At 41.9% G+C, this 16,022-nt stretch overlaps 1 protein-coding gene across 4 annotated transcripts in view; it reads right to left on the bottom strand.

Annotated features, from left to right (window-relative positions):
- Positions 1–1,727: 1,727 nt before the first annotated feature.
- Positions 1,728–16,022, bottom strand: part of FBXO25 (F-box protein 25) — a 79,961-nt gene continuing 65,666 nt past the window's right edge. For 2 of the 4 annotated variants that reach the window (XM_023728309.1, XM_023728311.1), the window contains one exon: positions 1,728–2,836. In XM_023728309.1, the coding sequence (XP_023584077.1) occupies positions 2,747–2,836 (90 nt within the window). In that variant the 3' untranslated portion in view covers positions 1,728–2,746. Of the gene's footprint in view, positions 2,837–13,138; positions 15,795–16,022 lie in introns of those variants that run through there. The other 2 variants (XM_004373094.2, XM_023728308.1) reach the window with 2 other exon arrangements.

The following is a 16,022-nucleotide window of genomic DNA, read 5'->3' as shown; positions in this document are numbered from 1 at the left end:
TGAGGGAGCAGTGCTGTGTGGACCTGAGGGAGCAGTGCTGTGTGGGACCTGAGGGAGCAGTGCTGTGTGGACCTGACGGAGCAGTGCTGTGTGGAACATGGACTGTTTGAGTGCCTGGAGAGTCCCACTTTCATACACCTTGAGGGTGTCCGACGTTTCCTTTGTTAGGGAAAAAAGGATGAGTGAAACCAATTGACTGGTCTCTGTCTCTTGGTGTCTTGAAATCTCCACTTCATTGCCAACCAGAGTGTAGTTTAATGGAAGTATAGTTTAATCCCAAGGGGTGTGGATCTCTACTTTTGGCAGGCCCTCCCACCAAACAGGATGAAAACATACTCAGATGTGTAAATTTATGATTTCACCTGTCATCTGTTTGGTGTCATCTGATTGTCTGTAAATAATTTACCAGTGCCTAAAAATGTTCTTTATTCTGTATTTGTCTACATCCTCAATTAATTCCACACTCACTTGACTGACTGCCCACAGTGCTGTGTGGCTGGGAAACCCTCACTCCTCATGTACACCGTGAATAGGCTGTGCATGTACTGTTGGGGTTGGACTGCATCCATTGCCTGTGGAAATAAGCTAATGCAGTGAAATGGCTGGAATCCCCTCCCTACACTTTTAATATTGTTTTTTTTCTCCTAAGTATTGCTCAGTTTATACAAGTTAAATGCATGCATGTGTGATTCTATAGCACAGCAAAATGGTATCATAAACAGAATTAAAAGATATATGACAAATTGGGAAAAAAAGAACTGCAACTTCAAGAGGTTAGTATCCTTCAATGAAGAAATAATATGAAAAAAACCAACACCCCAGAAGAAATGTTGGCAAAGAACATACAGGAGGTAATTTACAAAAACAAACAGCAACGAATATACAGAGAGATGTTCGGCCTCACAATACAGCACACAGCCCATTCTTCACTTACTAAAACAGCACAGACAGAAAAAAGAAAATTACAATATCCAGTGATATTTATGCTTCAAGGATAATGGGCACTCTATACTTCCCTCACTTTGAAAGATTATAACAATTTCTTTTCTCATGAGAAATCTGGAAACATGTTAAAAAGCTTTAAAAATGTTTAACTCACGATCTTGGATTCTACTTCTAGGAGTTTTCATTTAAGGAGATAACCGTATGCACAAAGATTATGTACAGTGATGCTTATCAGTTACTTATATTAATAACAAACATCAGAAAACCACCTGAATGTTGTAATGGTAAATGTTCCCCTGGGTGATGCAATACTATGCAGTCAATAAAAACAGTGTTTTCAAAGCACACTTAAGGATACAGATAAATGTTTCTGAAAAAGCAGGCTGGTCAGACAATGGAAATGGTATGTAGGATGTTTACGGTGTCATGAAATCCTCTTCCCCCAGAGTGTGCATACAGAGGCCCCAGGTGTCTGCATCCTATCTGGAAGGAAGCTGTAACTTGGCAGTGAAGAAGCAGATTCTTGGCCATCAGGGTCAGTTCAGCACAGAATGTGATTCTGAAAACCCCAGATCTTTTTTGAACCATTATTTATAAACATGGCAAAATTACAAACTTTAATATGCTTAGAAGAAAAAAAAGTCGTTTTAAAGAAGGCAGTAACAATGATTTAGCCTGGGTTCCCTGACCCTATTCAAAGATGAAAACATACATTTCTACCCAGAGCTGCTGGGTACAATTTTTAATTCTTTCTAAAAGCGAGCACAGTTAGCGTTGGGTGGCGGGATTATGGTGGTATATTTGCTTTTATACTGTATACCTTTATTTTCAAAATTTTCCAAGATGGATATGGATTATTTTTTAAAAAACAATTGTTTAAAAGATTAAGTAAATGATATAGAATAACTAACATTACTTTTTTCAGTAAGATGCAGAACAAAGTTAACTCAGTAGATAAACGCAATTTATTTGCCTATAAAAGTAGTTTCAATATAAGAGAAGATGAGGATACATTTGGCTGCTCGTGACTCAGTCTTGGCAGATGTGTGGTAGCTGCATTTGCTCAGCGTCGGGCCCCCCTGCCCTCTGCACACTTCAGCTGTATGCACGCAGCAGCCTCCACAGAAGCAGCGGTGCCTCGGCTGCAGGAGTGGTCCTGGAGCGCCCGGGAGTCTGGCAGTGTCACTCATGTCTTCGTCAGGCTATAAACATTCCACACAATTCACAACCCAAGCGATAAACACCATCACAGAATATGGCTCCTGTTTCCCTATATTCATGTTGTATTCAGAAAGAACTAATTTGGACACAGCCAACGCATTGTTAAAATATATTTTAAGAAAAATAAATATTCTGCATAACGTATTTACAAGGATCGACCGTTTTTGCCCCCACCCCAATGGGTATACAACCGGGAAACTATAATTGGACGATTAAGCGTATCCGTGGCCGTTAGTGTCAGTTCAGCACAGAAGGTGACTCTCAGAAGTCAAAATCTTCTGAATCCTATTTGTAAATATGCAAAACTGCAAATTTTAATATGCTTCGAAGAAAACAAAATTATTTTGCTGGGGTCCCCTGACCCTCTTCAGAGATCCACCAGTACATCCCTACCCTCTAACTGCTGAGGGAGTTGTTCCTATTCCTTCTAGCAGGCAGCTCGCAGGATGCCTCCCCACCACCCATCCAGTCGTTAACCTTTAACAACAGAGAACATGTACTACTGGCTATTGCACAAAAAAGCACAACGTATGACCTTTTACAGACAGACAGTGATGAGGACAGAGCACGAGGGCTGCGTTTAAAATTTGAAGAGATCGATGAAGTGCTGCGGAGACACGGGCATGAAGCAGCTGTCTGGGTCCGTCGCGGTGCAGGGGTGTCCTGAGTCCTGCAGTGGGGAGAGATGGGGTGAGGTTACACCCCCAGAGCAGGCACCACCGCTGTCTGCCAACAGTCATCGGCTGCTTGTTTACATGGACACTGGGCCCCATCTCTTAAAGGTATTTGAAAAATAGCTTTGATTAGAATTATTAACCCAAATGCAGCAGTTTCTCAGCACAGAGGCTTCCTTCAGGAATCGCTACCCAAGGAGATCAACAGACCGATGACATCAGAGTACGTCCTTGAAAACAACACATCCTCTAAGTTTAAAGGAGCACGACTGCCAATCACGCGCCATGCTGCACCAGGACCTACAAACACAGCAGAAAGTGTGAAACCACCGAATCTGTTTCTGACACACTAGTCCTGGCCATTCCTTCCATTGGAAAATACTCTGACATTCTATATATTTTCTTCAACCGTGTGTTCCTTTCTTCCCCTATTCTTATCTTGCACTGTTATTCAGATTTCCCTCTATCCATCATTTATCCCTTACGTTAATGCTTGGTTGTTCACTGCCAATATCCCAGAAGCAGTGCAAAGGCTCCTGAAACAGGCAGGGAGAAAGGCCTTGGCCTGGTTCCCTGGGCAGGGAACGGGAAGTTACAGATCTAGGGAGTCGCAGAGAGGAAGCTGCAGCTGGACCCTGAAGCCCCCAGATCACACAGTAGGCAAGTGTATTCTGTTACAGGTGGGAGGCGGCCGAGCAGAGCAGGGACCCAAGGGAGCTGGGAAGCCTCACTCAACCAGAGATCCTTAACTAAGTAGGGAAAATGACATAAGAGACAAAATATGTTGTGAAAGAAAACTGACTAAATCTTGAGAGAAGATGCCTAAAGGATACAGAAGTGGGAATTCGAGGCTATGTTGTTGTTTTGTTCTGGGTGCCGTCCAGTTCATTCTGACTCATAGCTACCCAATATGACAGAGGAGAACTGGCCCATAGGGTTTTCTAGGCTGTAATCTTTATAGGAGTGGATTACTTGTTGCCATCCAGTTGATTCTGACTCATAGTGACCCTACAGGACAGATTACAACTGCCCAATAAGGTTTCCAAGGAGTGTCTGGTGGATTTGAACTGCTGACCTTTTGGTTAGCAGCCAAATGCTTAACCACTGCGCCACCAGGGCTCTGCAGGAGATTACTAGGTCTCTTCTCACGTACAGCAGCTGGTGGGCTCCTTCAGAGGCTATATTATTAATCTATTGCCATTGAGTCGATTCCAACTCATAGGAGCCCTACTGGCATAGTGGTTAATGTTTCGCTGCTAACCGAAAGGTGAGCGGTTAGGACCCAACAGCTGCTCCGTGGAAGAAAGATGCGGCAGTCTGCTTCTGGAAAGATTTACAGGCTTGGAAGCCTTATGGGGGCCAGTTCTACTCTGTGCTATAGGGTAGCTATGCGTATAAGAGGCTACCGTAGGTAAGTATAATGGTTTCTCTTTCTAAGTGGTCCCTTACTGGTCCCTTAATGGTGTCTTTTATTTGAATGAGAAATTTTTATTAACAAGTCTATACTTTTCCTGTAAGGCTGTGTTTTATCACTCAAGCATTGGTCTATAAAATATTTCATTAAAATAGTTTGATTCTTGTTGAAATAATCGAGAGAGCTATGGTTTTCTTTCACTGGTTAGTGTTTCATTAACCTCTGCTCACATACATACGCTGCGTATTCAGGTGACAATTCTGGGCTTCAGAGCTTAAATCAGTGTTAAGTTGTAATTTAAATTTCACTGGTTTACTACGTAATGGCAAGGATCATGTACATGAGATGTACCATTCATTGTGTTTTAGTTCCGAACACAGCATGTGTGGTAAAATATGGAAATACCTTGAATAATAAAGCAAGATGGTAGTCCTTTGAGATCATGAAGAAAGAATCAGGAAGGAATGCAGTAAAGGGAGAGAAAAAAAGAAAGAAAAGGAAAAGTTTAGATTAGAAAGAGCCAGACCATATTTAGACATTTAGGTTTGGTGCATATTATTTATGAAAATAACTAAAAACAAAAAACTAAATTTGGCAACACAGAATATTATTAAAAGCAAGCATACAAGGCAATATCAAGTACCTTAAAGACCCATAAAACTTGAAGACACTGTCTTAAGACAATGATAAATATTTCCAATTGCTTTTAAAATTTTCAAATTGGTAACTACTGAGTTTCAGTGCTAAATAATCTCCAAAATTATTCCCTGGAAAATACACAAAGTAATGCTGATATTTCCATGTATAGTTTATATTAAATTATAATAGACTTTTTTGGATAAGTCATTTATTCTTAATGTTCTAAGGGCCTACTCTGTGCTAAATCATGTGCATTCAGATTCCTTGTATGCCAAGAAGTCATGCAGCCAAACTCCACATCTTCTTTGATGCTTTTGTTTCTACTTATTCATTGTTTCTCAATAGAAGACTAGTGTCAATCTGCTGCTTCCATGACCCAGGTAGTAGACTCTACCCCACCACCAATCCACCACATATCCATCAGCTGTTCCTACAACCCAGCCACTTCTCACTGCCTCCACCGCTGCACTCGCTGGGCCAGGCCACTACCATTTCTTGTCTAAACTATTACGGTTGCCTCCTAACTCACTACTGCTGTCCTAGTTATGATACAGGGAACGAGCAGTTAAAAGAGTTTTCTACCATTCTCTGCTCACTACACTCCTGACACCTGGCCTTTCGCTGATCCTCAAACATGCCAAGTGGGTTGCTTCCTCAGGGGCTTTGCACTTCCTATTCCCACTGCTTGGGGACTCTTCCTTGAGTATCTGCATGGCTCACTCTTGCATCCAGATCTGTGCAGGGTCACTGGGTAAATGTCTCTGTGCTGAGTAAGTATCAGTCTATTCACGAGGCCTTTCCTGACCAAACCACATATAACAACTCTCCTCCTCATCAGCCTGGGGTTTTCCACCTCCCTTATCCTGCTTAATTTTCTTCCATAGCACTTCTTACTATCCAACATACCACATTATTTAATTTTAATTATAAAACTGTCTCCATTAAAGTTCCATAAGAGCAGGAATTTTTGTCTGTTTTATTCACTTGCATATTCCCAGAGCACAGAGCAGTGCCTGCTTGGCATAGTTCAAAACCAAACCCAATGCCACCGATTCCTACTCAGCGGCCCCATAGGGTCTCCAAGGCTGTAAATCTCTACAGAAGCAGACTGCCACATCTTTCTTCTGCCGAGCCGCTGGTGGGTCAGAAGTGCCGACCCTTCGGTTAGCGGTTCAGTGCTTTAACCACTGTGCCACCATGGCTCCCTTGGCACATAGTAGGCACTTAATAAACACTGGTTGACTGAATGACTGCCCCACACGTATGATAGCTCTCTGAGGGCAAGACTGTGCACTTTGTTTGGTTGAGGCAAATACCAGGAGCTCAGTTAGTACAGCCCACGTTTCGTGGAACAGAACTGAGACCAGTGACCGCAATGTAGCACACGTGGCTCTGACGGGAGAACACCCCAAACTCTCCTCTTCGTAGTTATTATTTCAGTGAGAAGAAAGCTCATGAGTCCTTTATGTGGCCTTAAAACACATAATAAAAACAAACTGCAATTAAAAAAAAAAAGCTTCCTACTAGTACGTGAATTAAATGGCTTTTACTCCCCAGGGAGATCATAGTTTTCAACAATAAACAAAAATACACATGGAAAAGGAGTAACTATTTAGCAGGGTGGAAAGTAATGAACAGTAATTTCTTACATCATTTATAGTATAATTTATAGTGCAAATCTTCTGAGCAGACCAGAGAACAAACAGCAGAGGTCTGTAGAAAAAGAGTGCTTAAGCCCCACTCTGTTGCTGGTTGCCGCTAAGTCAATTCTAATTCATGGCGACCCCGTGTGTGCAGAGTAGAACTGCTCCATTGGGTTTTCAAAGCTATGACCTTTTGGAAGCAGACTGTCAGGCCTGTCTTCTGAGGCACCTCTGGGTGGATTCGAACCACCAACCTTTCGACTACTAGTCCAGTGTTTAACCATCTGCACTACCCCAGAACTCCTAGCCCTACTCTACAGAGTTCTGAATGCCCCAGTCCCGTCAGGATCCTAAGCTTCTAGTGCCGTCTATCTGGAATTTGGCAGGAAAAGTCCCTATTTAGTGCCTGTCTACCTTAGATGTCTGTTTCTCAAAGCATCAGCTTTAAAGTCCAGGCCAGCTCTATTTGGGGCATTAAACAACAACAGTTAAAAAAATAAAGGCTGCTTTTCAAAGAGTTACACACAAAAAAAGACTGTTGTCAACAGTATCAGCTCTAGCTTAGCTATGCTAAAATTATGTCCATGAACGCATTTTCTTCTTGCTTTTTCATTAGAGAAGGGTGGCAGACGACTAGAACCTTCAGTCAGTTTAATTATGTAGTGAGGGGGTGCAGGGACATGGATGACCTACGCATCCTGTTCGGGGGTATGTCTTTGTCCTCACTTCCGTGCCCAGTCACTCTAAATCCCAGTTGGAAGTATTCTAGTTTGAAGACAGCATTAGTCTGTGTTGATACTACAGTTGTATCTTCTGCTATCTATATTTTCTTGGGATTTATATATAAATTTTTAAAAAATTGAACATTGTTTAATTTCAGTAAGGACTGTTGTTTGGGTGCCATGAAGTCAACTTTTGACTCATAGCAACCCCAACTGACAGAGTAGAACTGCCCCATAGGACTTCCTAGGCAGATCGCCAGGTCCTGTGGAGCGGCTGGGTGGGGTGAACTGCCAACCCTTCAGTTAGCAGCCAAGCGCTTAACCATTGTGCCACCAGGGTCCTTTCAGGAAGGGTAATTGCTACTGATCGCAGACCCTCGGGTGAATTATTTTTTATTTTTATTTTCTAAGTGCATAATGCAAATTCAGATTTTCAGCGCTGGGTTTACTCAGAGCAAGAGAAACCAGAAATGAGTTTTAGTTCCTTAGATTTAACTATTTGGGTTGAAGTCTGAGTATCTTCTTTGTAAATTAAAAAAGATTCCTCAACATAGTCCTCATAGTTTCTTTTAGTTCACACCGGTGCAGAATCAAACTTTTTGCAATGAATTTGTAAGGTATTTTCTTTCCGTACAATTAGCAGCAGTATCAATCATTAAGCTTCATTAAACTTTCAGTTTACAATTCATACATGGGTATTTTGAAGTAACTACTTATACTCCAATGAAATATCCATGGAATGAAGGATATCTGTCATCATGTGTCTGGTCCTAAGATAATTTTAGTACAGATATGAAATGGTTAGTATAGGTATGCGCAGACGAGAGAAACGTAGCGGACTGTGGTTGTCTCGATTTGCAAACCAGCCATGTGAGCTGAATTTAGGGAAGAAACATTCCATCAAGTAGCAGGTTCCTCTGAAGATTCTGTCTCGAGATATGGGACACAGTAGTCCTAGTGACTTTAGATGGGCAGTTTCCTAGTCAGAGAGCTGGATCTCCAGTCCCCATCAACGGGCCACATTCTAAGCACGGTGGTAGCAGGAAGTAGCACTGCTAGCTACCTGGTCCAAGCCCAGCATCTTGCACACAGTAGGCACACAACTTCTAATTTTTGAAAGAATAAATATCTAGTTCATCACTGTATCAACACTGATACTGTTTAATGGCGCAGTGGTTAAGAGCGTGGCTGCTAACCAAAAGGTTGGCAGTTCCAATCCACCAGGCGCTCCTTGGAAACCCTATAGGGCAGGTCTACTCTGTCCTATAGGGTCGCTGAGTTGGAATTGACTCGACGGCAATGGGTTTGGTTTTTTGGTTTTATCACTTATTGTGTGACTGGATGAATTTCTAAATGCCAATCAACAGCCCAGCTTTGCCGATATGGACAGAGAAAATTATATTTAATGAAAAATCAATCTAATTATTTTCTAAGTCTCTGTCGGTTTAACAACTTATTTAATAGTTGCTTGTAGGACAGTATTGATATAAACTATTTGTGAACACAGGGTTTGACATTCTTAATAAGATGTGACATGTTTTCAATGAGTGTTAGTTTTTTCTGTACAATGCTACCTGTGGGGCCTGAAAGGTCATTGTTAAGAGGGTGGTTGTTGTGACAATGTCCCTGAGCGTGCGTTCTGGAGGTGGGAATTAGTTTGACAGCAGATGTAGAGTTGAACCAGGTAAATGTGTAGCTCAGAGGCAGGATGGGCCTCCACAGCAAGATCTTGGGGGTATTTGGATGAGTTAGGGAAGAAGTCAGAAGAAGCAGTAAGAGGTGGTTTCAGGGTCTCTGGAGTGTTATGGGACCCTTGGGGGGCTGGGAGCAGTTCTGGACTTGTCCCAGTAAAAGCTGAACATTTATACTGTTAATTCAACTCATTCTCCAAGGGTTAGTGCTCTTTGGATTTTATCAGCTGTGACAACAAAACAGCTCCTGCTCCCCTTTTACAGGTACTCACACTTGTTTAACAAAGTGATGCAGAAGGAATGGTGGTGGCATTAAAACCAAATGTGTGCAAACAATTATAAATATGATTATACATCTGAACACTAAAGTCAAAGATAATTTTCTTCAAGTTTCATAATAATTTTAATACAGAAATTGTGACTTTTTAAAAAGTGTTTATTCATTAGAGATCAAATCAGTAGATAGTTTTGAGAGCCTCTGCACTTGATGACATTTTAGGAACCTGGTTTGTCTTAAGTTTGGGGCTTTAAAAAAATAGAATACTTACATAAAAAATTATGGAAACCATCATTTTAAAAGAATATGATTAGAAAGAAACAATTTTCATTATTTGGTTTAAAATTCCAGATTTAAAATCCAAGCTGAAGAAGAAGAAAAGTAAAACATGCTTTTTAAAATTATTATGATTGATGGGGGGAACCAAAAGATATGAAATCTTAGTTTTGATCTTAGGTAAATATAGATTTAAATATTTTTTTTAACCCTTTATAATGGAATTTTCAAACGTACAATCAAGAAGAGAATAGGATAACAAATCCCTATTCACCAATAACCTAGTTTCAACAATTATAAAATTCTGCCATTCTTGTTTTATCTATGCCCACCCTCTTTTGTTGCTGTGGTTTCACCATCTGACTCTGAACTACGGGCTTAACATAATTATGTATCATTAATAACCAAACAACATTACAGTGCACATTCAGAGTGCCTAGTTAATGCCTGTAGGTTAAGATGGATCCAGGGAAGGCCGTAGTTCAGAACACTCAGAAGTACTGTGAAGCCACTACGCAGGAGGTGAATAGTACGGACAGAGCAGGTAACCTGTGTTACCTGAGCCTGCATCCATCATCCTTACTCTGTAAATGAGCTGAGGGCAAAACCGCTCGTGGGAAAGCACAGCTGAGTGGGTGCCACAGGGAAGGTGGGCGCCTGCGGCACGGTGTTGGGAGATGCTGACAGGAGGCACACGTGCTCTGGAGAGAGCTGAGTGTCTAGAACCAGTCTTAATAAAATGTTACAGAGTACAAGGCAGACTGAAAAACAAAGGTGCTGAGGGACAACAGAACTTGTGGGGTTTTAATGATGCTGACCGCCAAGGAGGAAGAAGGAGCGCCTGAGTCAATGCAGGGTGGCCGGAGCCCAGGGTGGGCACTGTCGGGGGAGCAGGTTGCCCTCGTCATGGAGGGGGTTGGGGACCAAGGGCCAACCCAGGCAGACCTGGAGAAGCTCCACATGGGCTATGAACCAAAAAAACCCAAACCCGTTGCTGTCGAGTCGATTCCAACTCATAGCCACCCTATAGAACAGAGTGGACTGCCCTATAGGGTTTCCAAGGAGCGGCAGGTGGATTTGAACTGTCAACCTTTTGGTTAGCAGCTCTTAACCACTGTGCCACGAGGGCTCCATACAGCAGGTGTCAAAGGCAACTACAAGGTAGTTTGGCACCAAATGAATGTTTAGGGGTAGAATTAAGATAGAGGTTCCTGCCAGACCTGGAACTGGGGCTAGCCCCAGGCCATCATTAATCCAGACCCAATTAAATGCCTGTGTTCAATAAATGGCCTCCATCCATGTTAGTTTTTTGTTTACCTTTTCTTTGTAAAACTAAACCTGTAAACCACTAAGCTGCCTGTGCATTTGCAAAGGGAAGAACTGGTGTTTCCATACATTTGTCAAAAGGATGACCAAGGACTGACCGTGGTCCCTGGTGGCCAGGTGTAGTGGAAGCACTAAGACAGAAGAGCTCCAAATCCAAGAGCCGGGGCATGAGGATGAGGACCCAGAGGGACAGACTTCTACCAGTTAAAAAGACGGGCTCTTTTCTGCCAAGATGTATGTATTTGAGCATGTAAGTCTGTCACTGTTTACTGAAAGAAAGGACTCATTCTGGGGCATGGTAAGTGGAAAGAGCTGGCTTGTATAGCCAAGCTGATCTGTGTTACCATGGGCAAGTTACTCAACTTCTCTGAAAATCATCTGCCTCATTTGTAAAACAGAAACAATACTTACAGATGTTGTGAGAAACAGCAATAATGTATGGAGTGCTGGGCACACAGTAGGCATTCAATAAATGTTATCATCTGAAAAGATTACTAGACTAGCAACTATCAGAACTCATAGGCTACTGGTTCTAGTAAGTTTCTATACTCAGACCATATCCTCATTTGTTTGAAAAGGCAGTGTTTAAAACTTCAGACAGTTTTGCATCTTCTCTCTCTTGGTAGTATGCTGCAGGGAGAAAGTCAACACTGTACAAGAAAGCTTAAGTCACTGCTAATGCTTTTTCAGTGGCAGGTAGTAAGGAAAGAGACAGAGCAGCAGGTAGGCCTGTCCATTATGTGCAGTCTGGGGCTTCTTCTGGTATGTGTACCCTTCTTTCTTCAGCACTTAGCACAGTGCCTGGAACAAAACAGTGGGTCAATCTATGTTTACTAAATGAATGAATTACTGGTGTTTCCCAGTGAGCTCTTTGGCTAAAAGCTTTGGTTCAGATTTTAGGCACCTGAAAGGGTCCTCCTTGCTGCTCACCAGCCCAGCCTTCTGCTCTTCCCTGCGACTGACTGGGTGCCACATTCTGAACTCCACAAATGCAAAAGAGGGATCTGAGAAGTCTTCCTATCTAAACTTCTCACTATACAGATGAAGAAACCTAGGCTCACAGGAGTTCAATGACTTGCTCACTAGTCCTAGGAAACAAGGTCTCCTGGCTGCTGCTCCCATACTCTTTATATCTCTAGCCATCTGACTTAGAGTGGTTTTCTGTCTTATCCTTGTACAGCAGATCTGGGACTGGCTGGCTAACGCTAGTCAAATGGAAACAGTTCACAGAAAGGCCAAGACTGCTAGACTTTGGATCTGGCAGGTGCTGTTTTGTCTTAGATCCTGGTCCTGAGTCTTCAGTTCTGGTCCTGGATTCAAGCTTTCTTCTCCAACCCACCCTAGAGTTCTGCTGTTTTTAACTGAGGCTTTATTAAATTGAAAAGTAAAGAAATTCAGTTGGGGGAATGGGTAGGAGTAAGGAATAAAACAGTCATACATATAGCTACTTAGTGACTGTGCCTTCCCACCTCACCCTTCTCAATGATACTCCATTTAGATTGTCCAAACTCTGTTTGCCCCGGGTGGGGGAGCAGTCATCTCAGTGACCCTTTTGAGGGCCACTGAAGTCAGATGCTAGAACTGGGTGGTCTTTGGTTGTATAGATTAGCCCAGCAGAATTAGTACAGAGGGTATGTTTTATGTTTTAAGAGACAGACATGTTATTTCCCTTCATTTTAGAGGTTTTCTGATAAAGGCAGGTAGAAAAATTAAAGTAATAACTCCAATACGGTTCAGCCAGAACAGATGGAAAATCGACCTGGAGCAGATGAAGAGGCTGCATGGCAGCTGCTGGCTGGAGGACTCCACATGTTTGCTGTGAAAACTGAGAAAATATCTGATACAAAACAGAACTGGATGCCAACCATGGTGCCAGATTCTTGAAGTCTGAGAGCCCTGGTAACAACTTAAATTCACTGAACTCCCCCCAAAGCTTCCCTTTTTTCTTACTAGGTTGAATATTTTTAGTTTCTCAACCAACATTACTGGGATGTTAAAGAAAATGAAGAATAGTGGGTACCACTTCTGGAGCACCAACTATGTGCTAGGTGTGATCCTTCTTGGTAGATTCTATTGTCAAAACTGAGATTAGGAGAGGTTAGTGACTTTCTCATGGCCACACAACACTACGTGTTGGAGCTGGAGATCTAGGTTTGCTTGACTTCGACGTCTGTGCTTCTCCCACACTACTCCACCTCTTGACAAGCTAAGCTGGGCCCAAGTAGACTTGGGAGGCAGGGTAGAAAGTACCTGGCTTTTTTAGGAATTAAATTAGGAAATCGGCTCCTCCAGAAATTCTAGAGATTGATCTTTTTTTTTTTTTATACACTCTGATGTAGAGATTCAGCAACAATAAAGTTGATTTCAATCAATGTCTTCTGGAATGATGTATGGCAGAAAAAGCTGTGACGTGATGAAGACTTAAAAGACCCTAAATGAACTGAGGCCAATCCTGTGGCTACAGTGAAGTGTGATATCATATACCCCTCCAAGAACAAGATTCTGAATATTTCAAAACTGAAAATACAAGCAGACTTTTTTTTTTTTTTTTGGTAACATGATTAAGTATAATAGGAAGGTTCACTAAATAAAAGAATTTGCAGGTAAATTCTTTTGGAAAGCCAGAATCATCTCTCAATTAAAAAAAAAATCATAATTTCCACATTTCAGGATACTTATACTGCTTAACTACACCAAAATTAAGGACAGAGTTGTTGTTTCTTAGTTAGCTGGCAGAAAGGGAGAACTCCAATAGTCTTAAATATTGTTCTAAGAAAAATACTATCACATGGAAAACTGAAAGACTTCTATCCCATGACTAGTATTTTCCCCTAATTTACAGCCCACATGAAGGTATCACTGCTTCTGGTATTTTGAGAGTATAAAACAGTCTTAACAGAAAGAAAGATAAAACCCGAGAAGAATTAATTCAAAGTAAAAATTCATAGCATCTCATCTAGTCTTACTATACCATTGAAGACATAGCTGCATGTGTTTTCAGTCAATATTAATGCTTTTAAGAGAAGCACAGGATATTAGTCCTAGAAGGAACCGCAGAGAAAGGTTAGTACAGTTCCTTCTAGGTCAAGTATCAAAGCCAGGGTGACAGCCCGACACCCCTACACACTTGGTCTTATTTTTTCCTCTCCACTAGCATCTGCATGTGTTGACAACTTACCCACCATGCTGTGTTTTTTGTGCCCTTTGAAAAGCAGGGAACAAAAAAGGACTCTCTTCTGTGTATCTGTAGTCTCACTGATGGTTTACTGATGCATCCATTCGGCTGACACTTACTAAACACCCAGGAGTATGTGCCTGGCACTAAGGTGAGGATACAGGGGAGCAGAGAACGCCCCAGCTCTTGAAGGACAATGTCCTACAACACAAGTGGGCTACTGGCAAAAACTTGTAACATATCTTCCACCTTTTTAGTTTCAGAAAAGAGGGCAGTTACCCTATGATATAAAACAATAAACTAGGAATAAAAATCTCTTAGGTCATTCATGCATGGGGGCATTAGTAGTTACTCATGATGCTGCTTACCTTTGAAACTGTAAATAAAACTATTAAAATAATACAAGAACAATGAATCTTTTCCACTCTCTGCTCGATCGTGGATTGTAACTTAAAGCATGTCACAATTTTTATAAACGTAATTTGAAATCAAAAAAAATTCAAAATAGTTGTCTCTTTTCCAACAATCTAGAGCTTGCTATTGTTATGATCCACCTGATGATAAACTGTAGGTAAATACAAAATGCAAAGAAGTTAAGGAAAGAGTTACGGTGTTTATCAAGCTGACCATTATTTCCCCCCTACATCACAGAAGGTGGGAGGTTTGGAGGAGGAGGGGCTGTGCTTGGGCTGGTGCTGTGGCCTGTCTGGGAGGCGGTGCTCCCCCTTGAGGAGCAGCCAGGAACTGCAGGTTCTCGGACGGGGGATCTGCAGCCACCGTGGGGGCAGGTTTTCATAGTTTCGCCTCTTTTTTTTCCTCCAGTGAAATCTCACATCGAATATATTCAAACTCAAGGCAAGCCATGGAGATGCATTCAGGGTACAACAGTATTTACATGTTAAGAAAATAAAACGGTACCACAGAAATGCTATACGTAAGTTTACCTCTGACGATGGAAAATATGTTATTATCAGAGAATGGTCTGGATAATAAAAAGCAAAGCAAATAACAGGAAAGTAACAGGATGAAGGATTCCTAAGTTAATCTTTAGATACTGAAGATGCTTCTAAATTTAAATTTTTTGCCGAAGGAAGAGACCTGCAGATAAGTAATGACAGTCTTGTTTGGATCAAATAGATGAGAAAATGGCATGTTTATTTTGAAGTCTGTGCCTGAAGAACTTCCTATCAGCAGATTAACTCTTCACTGACCTCCTTGCTTTAAGAACTGCGCTGAGAAAAGCAGCTCTGAGAACCAGTAAACTGCCACTTGGCTAAAGGAAATCAAGAGTTGAATTATCAGGGTCCTGGGCTGAAGGTCAAGTTTGGAGATTTTTTTTTTGTTTTCTAAGGTGTCGTGGAGACAGATTTTCGACTCCTGGTGACCCAATGTGACAGAGCAGAATGGCCCATAGGGTTTCCTAGGCTGTCATCTTTATGGGAGCCTATCACCAGGTCTTCTCTCCTGCGGAGTCGCTGGGTGGGTTCCAACTGCCAACCTTTTGACCAGCAGCTGAGTGTTTAACCACCACACCACCAGGCCTCCTTTCTGGGGAAGTAAGTGAGAAGAATTCTTCCTTAGGTTTACAAAGAGGGTGGGAAGAATCTGAAATCCCTTTATCTTCAGACAGAGGACTGGCAGAGACATTCCAGAGCCTGCTGGGTGTAAAGCCATCAGCCTTCAGAATGCAATTCCTGCCGAGGCGTCGGAAACCGGAGAGAGAGCCAGAAGGACGCTTTCTTGCCTCACTGGCTCCCCGGCATATACCCATTATATACTCACAACAGTTATCTAAGGGCAGAAAAGGTGACAGAACAATCCGGTTTTCAACATTGCTGATTCAAAACACAGGCTGTGCAGTACTTTCATAAATACCTGCTCCCCCGTCCCAACATCTGGTGAAATACATCTTATTAACCTCATCACACACAGTGTTTTCTATTTTTTATTTTACCTTTACACTTAAAATATAGGTGATTAATTTATTTCACCAAATTTAAATCCTCAAATTCCAGGAGT

This window comes from Trichechus manatus, unplaced genomic scaffold, assembly GCF_000243295.1.
Source record: "Trichechus manatus latirostris isolate Lorelei unplaced genomic scaffold, TriManLat1.0 scaffold00023, whole genome shotgun sequence".
NCBI lineage: Eukaryota > Metazoa > Chordata > Mammalia > Sirenia > Trichechidae > Trichechus > Trichechus manatus.
Note: the sequence above shows the minus strand (reverse complement) of the source record. Positions and strands in the feature narration are given on the sequence as shown.